The sequence below is a fragment of the Ciconia boyciana genome, chromosome 24 (genome assembly GCF_034638445.1).
Source record: "Ciconia boyciana chromosome 24, ASM3463844v1, whole genome shotgun sequence".
In the NCBI taxonomy this organism is placed as follows: Eukaryota; Metazoa; Chordata; class Aves; order Ciconiiformes; family Ciconiidae; genus Ciconia; species Ciconia boyciana.
The window spans coordinates 242,377-252,349 of NC_132957.1; the positions used below are offsets into that span (position 1 = coordinate 242,377).

The 9,973-nt window shown below is 47.0% G+C and overlaps 1 protein-coding gene across 1 annotated transcript in view; it reads right to left on the reverse strand.

Annotated features, from left to right (window-relative positions):
• The window catches only part of LMNB2 (lamin B2), a 42,569-nt gene extending 37,953 nt beyond the window's left edge, over positions 1-4,616 (reverse strand). Inside the window, exon 1 of the mRNA XM_072845227.1 lies at positions 4,314-4,616. Within this exon, the coding sequence (XP_072701328.1) occupies positions 4,314-4,514 (201 nt within the window). The 5' untranslated portion in view covers positions 4,515-4,616. The remainder of the gene's footprint in view (positions 1-4,313) is intronic.
• Between the last annotated feature and the right edge of the window lie 5,357 nt (positions 4,617-9,973).

Here is a 9,973-nt window from a genome sequence, read left to right on the forward strand (position 1 = left end):
ACTTAGAGACCTCAGGTTTCTTCTCATCTCTTTTCCAGATTTGCTCCTGGTCAGAGATTATTCTGCTGCTCTGCTCATCTTTGCCACCTTTTCCTTACACACTTTTCCCAGGCTCTAGATGTTTTAAAATAGGTCAAGAGAACGGCAAGCAGCATTCAGAATACAGAAACAACATTGATTTACACAGTGATTATTGACCACCAGCTACAAAGGAAAACAGGGACATTACAGGAGATCAGAGACACAGAAAATGGAGTAATTCTAACAGGTTTCAATTAGCCCAAACTGTAATCCAGGAGGTGATACCCGAGCTATATTTTAATACGCTAGTAGTGAGTGCCATAGAGTGGTTAATCCAGGAAGCCATGAGAGAGAAAGCAACTCTTCACCTGGTTCTCAGAAGCACACAGGAGCAATTTGCCAAAATACTGTCAAGAACCTCAGTTGACTTGGTTTCAGCATCCTTGCAAAAGCACCAACCTACGACTGTTGCAATTGTTTCAGCATGGCAACTAGGGAACACTGAGGTATTTGTTAAAACAAGTAAAAAAAGCAGTTAAGAATAAAACCTTTCTAGAAAGCAAGGTATTGTATAAAGACATCATCGCAGGATGAGGAGAGCTCTAGGACTCTTTTCCTCTTAGCCCTTCCAGTATTCCCCCTCCCAGCCTCACAAATTAGGTTATTGTAACAGTGACCCCAACACAGTGAGAATAGCATCAGTCACATACTAGGGAGGTAGAAAAACAAGGGGATGAGCTAAATATCTCTATCACAGGCTAAGCTACACAAGGGGATTCATGCAAGAGAGCAAACAGAGAAAGAATGAGGCCAATTATAGGTTCCCCCACCTACACAGGCAAAATATTTTTTTGTATTTGTCTGAGGGCTTACTGTGTACATTTTTATTTCTCTAGAGGCCTACTGCATACAAGTAAAGGTAGAACAGTATTGGACAGAGTTAGGAAGAGCACGAAAAAGGGCTATAATTAGTAGAGGACTAGAGATGAATCTCAACTTCTGCAAAGTTCCTCTTCTCTACTGTTAAGAGGTGGCAGCCCTGTGTTCCTCAAGAAGAGCAACAAGAGTTATTTTGTTCCAAAGCCATGATGCAGCTGTGGTCCATAAAACTAAGGAGATTGCCCAAAAGAGGTGGAGAAAGAGGTTGTTTTCTTCTATCTTCTGCAGATTAGTGATTAAAACAATGAGGAAAAAGAACATCCTGATCAGCTGATGGTTAAAGAGTCTCTGGCAGAACAGTGACTATGGTCCTTGCCTAACAGCATCAGCAGAACTTCTCTCATCTAGAAGATACTCCCCTAAACCAGAGCTTTGAGAAGAAGATCAGAAATGCCAATCCTCTCCCCCCAGCCATGCATGCAGGGCTGGGGGGAGAATATGTTAGTAATGGTCTCACCCCAGCCCCTTTCTCAGACATGGTCACTGTGGAATACTGGAGTGACAAGCAATGGACAAACATCTCTCTCATGATATCATGCTCTTGTCTACTGCTTGTCATAGCAACCCTGAACCTCCTCTTTGCCTTGGATTATGAGCCCATCACCTCCTTTCAAGGCAAAAGTCTCAGGTGTTAACATAGAGCCCACTGGTGAGCAGTCACTCCTGCTTGCTATCCCACAACATGCATTATTCCATCTACCACAGTGGCGGATGATGTTCCCTGCCATTACCACAGATAAGCCAAAAATATTTGAATATTTAGACGGCTAAAAAAAAAATCAGAGTCAAATTTACACACAGTTGAAGACAACCAAGGGGAATTTTCATCTTGAACACGTTGGGAAAAGAAAATAGTCTATTTCAAGCATGTGGGGCTAATATAAAGATATAATGATGTAGCCAGAACAGTATGCCAGTATCACTGGACTACGCTTAACTGCGCTTCTACACAGAAGTTAGGGTTGCTTTGGCGTTTGTTTGGGTTTTTTGTGGGGTTTGGAGGATTTATTTTTAATTAATATCTCATTTCATGCTAAGCCTAATCATTTTATGAACACAAATTCTAACAGTGTAACAAGAAAACTGAATTATCAGCAGAAAATCCAGTTTACTAGATTGGTCCTGAAAGTGAAAGGACAGGATTCTCCCATTCCAGTAAACCCAAAATCTGACAGCCATCTGAAGTTTTACTGCTCCCACAGTCCTCAACCACTGTCCCCTATCCTGCATCAAAACAGTAAGACTACAAAGTCCTTTTCTGGACATATGTAAAGAATAAATAAGCTGTCCTAAAGGGATGGGGGAAGCATTTAACAAATGTGGTCCACAGACCAGCTAAAGTATCTTACGTTGTCTCTGATGTGTCAAAGAAGAGCTTGAGAAATCCTGACAAAGTTTGTTAGAATATGTATAAGAATTAGGACTTTTTTTGAAGTCTGGAAGAAAAGTGAGGAAGGAAAGCTCAAGGGCAAAGTAAGCAAAATATTTATATCAAAATCCTCAAGTTTATTTTCTGATTACTGCATCAGAGTATTTTTCCAGAACTGATAACACACAGAACTGCTAGCAGGAGTTGGTTTATGTTCATATTAAAAATCTAATGAGATCATATCTATGCTTTCTGCTTGTCCTAATCTTACTCTTGTTACATGTGTGCTGTCAACAGAATTACGTTCTGCCTCCTATATTTAAAATACATACTCCTTCTAGCCTCCAGAAATCTACAACTTAGAAGCTCCCTGAACCAGACATGGTTACTTTGTTTATAGCATGATTCCACACAGGACAAGTGATGTAGCCATGTTTTATGTTTAGAAATATCTAGTTATTTTGAAAACACAGAAGTTATAATATATCATTAAGTGGTACAAAGGGACTTTAAAGGTACTTCAATCCTGGGTGTACACTAATTGCAGACAGGCCAACCACTCCCAAAACAAGACACTATCATATCTGGCCTGCTTAAACTAAATTAATTCAAACCATCCTCCCACCACCCCTAGCATCATCAAACCAGACTCTTAAAATAGGAAGAGAAAAAAAAAAGCCTACACAGTGGCATAGCAATCCATTGCATCACACAAGTTACAGTAAAGGCTGTTATCTACAGGCTTTCCACAGAAGTTTAACTTCATCTCAGAGGTGGGACACCTTACCTTGCAGACTGCCTCCAACAGATTGAGTAGAGGGGGTTTGAGCTGGTACAGGATGGGTGGGACTGTCCCCAGCTGTGTCACTGACTACATCCTTCCTCCATATGGGAAGGAGAGTCCTGGGGGAAAGCAGATACAACAGAAGAGGGAAAAGCAAAACATGGCTTCGGAAAAGAATGCGCCAGTTTTGCCTCCAAGATCACAGGAAGTGGATCAGAGTAGCTCACACTACAAGGATTTGATTCCTGGCATTTGCAGAGACTAAGAAAGATTTTCTCTGGCGAGTGGCAGAGTTAGCCTAAACCCTTTCAAATTTTTCATCTCATCACATCAGCCGTCAGGATAGGGACAGTAAAGAAAAAATAACATGCAGGCTGCTACAATTCACAGGACGCATGTCAGCATGGGGTCCAGTACACCAAGAAGGCTCAGTCTGCACGGGGAACAGACCATAAACTACAGCAAAGAACCAGCCCACAGCGGATGAGACCCACACGAAGACTCAGGGGACCCCGAGAACGATATTCCGTGCTGCAAGCCCTACCTGGCCGAAGCATGAAGGGCAGCGTGCGACTTCAACCGCCACCCTACCGCCAGAGGAGCGCCGCGCCCGCCCCGCCGCCCTGAGCCGCTTCCCGGCAGGGCCGGCCGCCGCCAGCCGCGCCGGCCCGCTCCCGCCACCGGCGTCGTTCCAGGTGTCGAATTTTCACTCGGCGACGATCCCGGCCCGAGCCGCCTTTAACGTGTCACCAGCAGGGTCTTTGCCCGACACCGCGGCCAGAGACCCTCCCCGACGGCCCCCGAGGGGCCACAGGCAGGCGCTCGATCTCAACACCCCCCCCCCGCCCGATGCTCCGCCCAGCCCCCACAGCTCTCGCCCTCAGCCCCGAGCCCAACGGCCGGGCACAGCCAGAACCCACCGCCCCGAGGCGACCCCCGCCCCGAGGCCAGAGCCAGGCGGGAACGGCGCGGCGGGCCGCGCATGGCGCCGCCGAACCCCGGGCCGCGCGGAGCCGCCACAGCGCGCCCCGCGCCGGGCGGGCAGGCGGAGGCGCCGCGCGGGAACAGATCGGCCGAGCCCCTGGGCCGCGGACCCCCTCCCCGGGACGGAGCGGAGGAAACGCTTCCAACGGGCCGCCGCTGCCTGCCCTCCCGCCCCGGAGACTCGGGCGAGGGCCAGAAGGCCGCCCCGGGCCGTACCTCCCGGGTGGTGACCTCCTCCTTCTCGGAGATCTTCAGCAGCAGCCGGTCATTCTCCAGCTCCAGCGCCCGCACACGGTCGATGTAAACGGCCAGGCGGTCATTGAGCTGCCGCAGCTCCTCCTTCTCCTGCAGGCGGGAGATGCGAGTCGGCGACAGCGGGGTCCCGCCGGGGGTGCCGCGGCTCGGGGTGCCTGACATGGCGCTCAATTCGCGGGCAGGCGGGCAGCGGGCTCATTCAATCCAGCCGCACCGGGGGAGGAGAGAGCGGTAAGATGGCGGACATCGCCTCCCCCGCCGCCGCGCCGCCTGGGAAATGAAGTCTCGGCGCCAAGATGGCCGCTCCGCGCCGCGCCGCAGGGCGCGCTGGGAGGTGCAGTCCCGGCCGCCCTCCATTTTGTGGGCTGCCGGGCGCCCGGCGGGCCCGAGTCTGCTCCTCATGCAAAAGTGTAGCTTGTGCTGCGTATTAACATATAAAATTGGGCTGCCGTGAGTGTGAGTAAAGCGCAGGAAGCGAGGAGCCAATCTTGAAGGCAAGACTTTTTTGGTAATAAAACCGGGAGGGACCAGACCTGCCCACCAGGATTGTTCTTCGCATGTTCCTCAGCAGTCAGCAGCTGCTCCCAGTCCCACTCGCAGCCGGAGCAGCCGCTCGGGCATTGGCAGGTGCGGGTCACCGACGGGTCACCGACGGCCCCCCACCCTGCCAGAGCACAAGGCTGTCCGTAAAGCCCCAGGCTCACCAAACCCACCCGAACCATTGACTGCTGTCACGCTCAAGTTTTACTGAGAGGTTGCAATGCCTTCCAGTCTCTGATCAGGCCGTTCAAGAAGGAAGCTATCCTGAAATCTTTTGGCAGTCCCAGGGAATGCAGACAAATTTTGTACAAACTAAAATCCACTGGGAAGTTTTCTCTTCCCAGTTCCCAGGATATGTTTTTTCCCAAAACATATTTTTACTGAATATACCCCAACTTCTGTCAGTTCTTGCACGTTAACTAGTTAACTGGATTACCATTCCTCATGTCCCAAAACTTTGGAGGCTGAAAAGCCCTTACTGCCATTGTGCCTTTCAGCTACCAGGGAAGGCTGAGAAAAGGGAGATTTTCTGCCGGAGAAGCAGAAAAAACAGTCTGTTGTCCATATGCAAGGACAGCAAAGAAAAAAAGCAGCATGAGCACAATGCAAAGAAGTGCTGTGCATGAGAGGGAGGACAGATCTAGATAGAGAAACAGGAAAGAGAGCAAGAAAATGCTGCACATGATATATGAAGAGAAACTTAGGGAGCCAGGCTGAACAAATAGGTGTGAATGGGTTTATCCTCAAAATAGAAGCTAGATGATCCTTGTGTTAGAGGATCTGGGATCCTAATATCAAGTACACCTCAAACTGGAAAACCTCAGAATAAATCCAGGAACTCTGGATGCTCAGTATTCTTGTCGGCAAATAGCTGTAACTCCCTCTTGCAATCACTGCATCTCTTTAGCAGCTGACCCATGTAGTAGGTTTTCACCTGAATGCATTTGTTTAAAAATATGCTTGTGATATGAAAAGAATTGTCCCGGCTTCCTCTGTAGACAGCAGAGTGCCCATCTCACCTGGCTTGGGCATCATCTCTCCTAGAACAGCATTGACTGCTCCTTCACCTCTATCTCCTACAGAGAGCTGAGGGCAGGGATTTCCACACCGAGCCTGTGAAGCCGGGGGTATCAGTGGGTTACTTGGAGGGAGTTTATGAATGATAGCTAAAATGAACATAAGCCTATAGATGATGACACGTGCCCTCCCTGTAGGCATTTACACAACCTCCCTATTTGAAGGTCACTGTTATCAGATCTTTATCAGTGAGATCTGATCATATGATGTACAACTCGGTGTGGGACTCAGCTTTCTGACTGAATTCAAGTTGGTTTTGAGTTGCGTTTATCTGCAAAAGACAGCAGAAAGAAAAGACTACAAATCCCAGAGTGCTGTGGCCTCTCGGCGCAGCAGAGCGGTCAGGTCCTGCCCCATCTGCCTGCTCCGGGCACAGAGCCACAGCGGGGACAGCCCCGGAACCCGGGGGCCGCCTCCTGCCTCCTTGTTTCCACCCGCGTCTCTGGGTTTGAAGTACAGTGCGTTTTTTGAATTTTGGCGCCTGTCTGCAAACTGTAAACCAACCGCTCCTGGGCCGGCTCCAGCCCGGCCCCGAGCCTCTCGCCGCAGCTGCCTGCGTGCCACCCGTATCGTTTCAAACATCCCTGCCTTCCCCCGAGCAGCGCAAAAAAATGCGTGCGAGCGTCAAGCTGTGCACTTAGAATGAACTTTTTCTCTCTCAACATGCAGTTTCCGATACCAGCAAAGTCGTGGAAGACCAGTTATAAAATTTGGTTACGTTAAGACAGAAAAAAATATTTTAGGAATGCTGAAAGCCTCTGTGTAAGCATTTTTGGGTTAGCTCATTTCTTCTCTTGTGATTTGACGTGATACTCTGCGCATCTGTCATATTTTAGAAGTTCTTTTAAACCTTTTGCCTAATTTTGATTGATAACGTAATCCAGATGTAAATCCCCTTTGTTCATGAAGTTTAGCCCAAACCCCCCCATTGTCTGTCAGATTTTTTAGACAATGGCTTAGAAACTTTGAATGTTTCAAAGGTTTAGGCTTTTTTTTTCCTTTCTAATGTTACCAGTTATTTTCATAGTGCTGGTATCAACTGTGTTGCAGTAAAATCTTTTTTTCTAAATATGCTTCCTGAAATAAGCCTCAATAATAATACCTAATATTTTCTACATTTTTCAGAAGGTCCCGTTCATTAGCAGTAACCAGAACAGTTGCCCACTTCCATCCTTGGCACCGGTCTCCCCTCCTTGTTAACTGAACATGTATATTCACTTTTCCTATCTCTGCTAAAAAGAAGAGAACAGTTTGGGGTGGGATGGGGAGAGGAAAGAATCAAGGGAGGAGGGGAAGTGCAAAAGCTGAGAGCCCACTAGACAACTGTGTTTTACAGGGAGTACAATGCATGCTTTAGTCATGGGATTAGCATCTGTTCAAATACTGGTCCTCTTGGATCACTCTGATGATATAGGTTAGTATTGAACCAGCATCAGTGTTGTCATTTGTCTCTCAATATTTAGCAATTAGTTTCTAATTAAGGACCTTGACAGTTCAGTGCTACCCAAAACAATTTTACAATAAACTCCCTTTCTGCTTTCAGAAGGTAGAATTGATTTGTTAGCCCAGGACACAATCATTCAGTGTTTAAAAAAGGGACAATCTAGGGATGTGTCAGCCTTACCTGACTGGGGTGGCAGAGGGCCATGGCAATCCCTGGGGCTGCGTTCCCTGTGCTTTTCAGATTGGGAACCTGTTTGGAGCACACCAAGGCTCCTGCCTCACCCACCCCCCCCAGGTTTACTCTTTGTGGAAAGCCAAGCACAGGAGAAGGCTGGTGCATGTACGGGTTTCACCCTGATACAAAGTCAGGAACTTGGAAGTGCCCTGGGCTCAGTATCAGAGCTCTAGCTCAAAGGTACTTACTTGCAATATATCTGACTGTCTGGGTAGGATAAGAATAAATTTTTGGGATGTCAGATAACACAGACAGCAGTGATAGGCTCTGCCTAGCACTGGAGTGCTTCTCCCATCAGATAAATTAAGAGATTACTTACAGTATGTAATAAAGGTAAAGGAAAACCTCATGTATCCTTTGATGCAGAGCATCTTCTCAGCTTTTGACCAGTTTCCTGTACAGTTGGGTGTAACAAGTTTTTTGATGCTTTCTGGGATTTCGTAATGACTCTGACATTTTAATGGATTTGGGGACGCAGGATTTCCACTGCTATTTCTTACCTCAACTGCTTTAGTTTCTCAGCAGCTGCTACCATGCCCTCCCTTTTCTCATTCTATACTTTATTATTTATATGTCTTTAATAGCAGGATTACTTCTACCTTTTCTGTAGTCGCCTAACTTCCCCTCTGCCTCGTGGTGTTCCTTATCTCACTCTGAACAGCCTGTCAATGTTTAATCGATTGTCTCAGATATTTTCATTAATTTCAGGAAGGGGCAAGGACTGAACATATAGCACAGAACATTTTCCTATCAGTCCAAATTCAATCCAGCTCAGCATTAGTGCTTAAAAAATTGCTAGCAATGACTGCAAGTCTGGAAGAAGCACTCATACCTCACCACAGATTTCTGCTCCAGAATTTCAGCTTTCATTGAATAAAATTGCTTCCAGCAGTGTCAGGACAGAAAGCACCAAGGCAAGTAGAGAAAATTAATAGTATGCCATGTGTCATGGATGAGATCTTCCTTATCTGCTATGAGAAAGTTTGCTAAGAGACGTGTAAAAAAGAGCAAAGAGGAACACAGTGCACAGTTGTGGGATTAAAGCAAACAGACAGCAGACTGTATGTAGGACAAGGATTTTTTCAAGACAAGACACCACGCTGTAACATGTAGAGGGCGTATTTATTTCTAATTCCAGGCATATAATGTTTGGCAGGAGCCTCGGACAATAATATTCTTCTACTACAGTATTTACCTCCTTTCTGAGGCAGAATTCAACCTGTATCACACTGGGGGAAGCATTAACCAAGCCGGGGGAGGAGAATTCAAGTCTGTGCTTGGGATTGTTCACTCCTTTGTGGCAAGAAGGCAAGTGACTTTCATTGTCAGGAGGGCCTGGGTGGCCCTTTAGACTCTTGTACTGGAACCAGACCCTGGTCTCATGTGACCAGAAAGAAATGAGAATTTAATTTAAAAACACTCTCATATTTTCCCCCCTTCTTAACAGAAAAGTGGCAAAGGAAGAAGCTGGGGGGGTCAGTGCTCAGGGCCTCTCAACTTTCCACAATTCCACTTCGTCACTTTTCCACACAGTGATTTGCTTGTAATACCACATGCTAAAAAGAGCCATGTCTGTAACACAAGAGCAAGGGAGAGGCTTTCTACGGTACAACTCATTCACAGCCTTTATCAGGCAAAGGAAGTGTTGTAGTGTGTGGTACACCACAGCCTTCAGTGTAGCATTAGCTACTGAGTCTTCCCCTCGCTGGCTCCCCATAGCTTAGGAATTCTTCCAAAGTAATAGGAAGACAGATTTCTTGGCAATAAAATACTGTGAAAACACCACTGAAAACAGATGAGGTGGCCAGGTAGGAACCATATTACCATTTTCTTCTAGCCAGGCTGCTGGCAGCCCTGAAGTCTGTGGAGATGGAGCCATGGGTGTTCGTGTGCGTAACTAGCTGGTATTTATACAGGTAAATAGCAAAATTAATGTCAGATCAAGGAAGGGATTATTCATATCACCTTTAATGAAATATTGGGCCAATAATCTCTAACATTATGAGTTTTGACTTTCACATACAGAGCTGAATTTCATTCTAGTTATACTTTCAGGGATCCAAAGATAAAAGACTCCTATGCAGCCTGCAAGGGTAGCCCCAGGTTCTCAGCGCTCCGTGGAGTTCAGGTTCCCTCATAACACAAGCAAGCCCCTAATCTTTTAGCCATTTGGCAGTTTGGATAATGTAGTGGAGGAGGGTGGGGACTGGCTCTGAAATGCAGTTCGTCTGAGTTCACAAAGCTTGCTTTATCAGCCAGGAGCAATCCCAGCTCTGCTTTGAGAATCACTTAGGTCATTGCTACACCAGTGGAGCTGTGGGAGGGG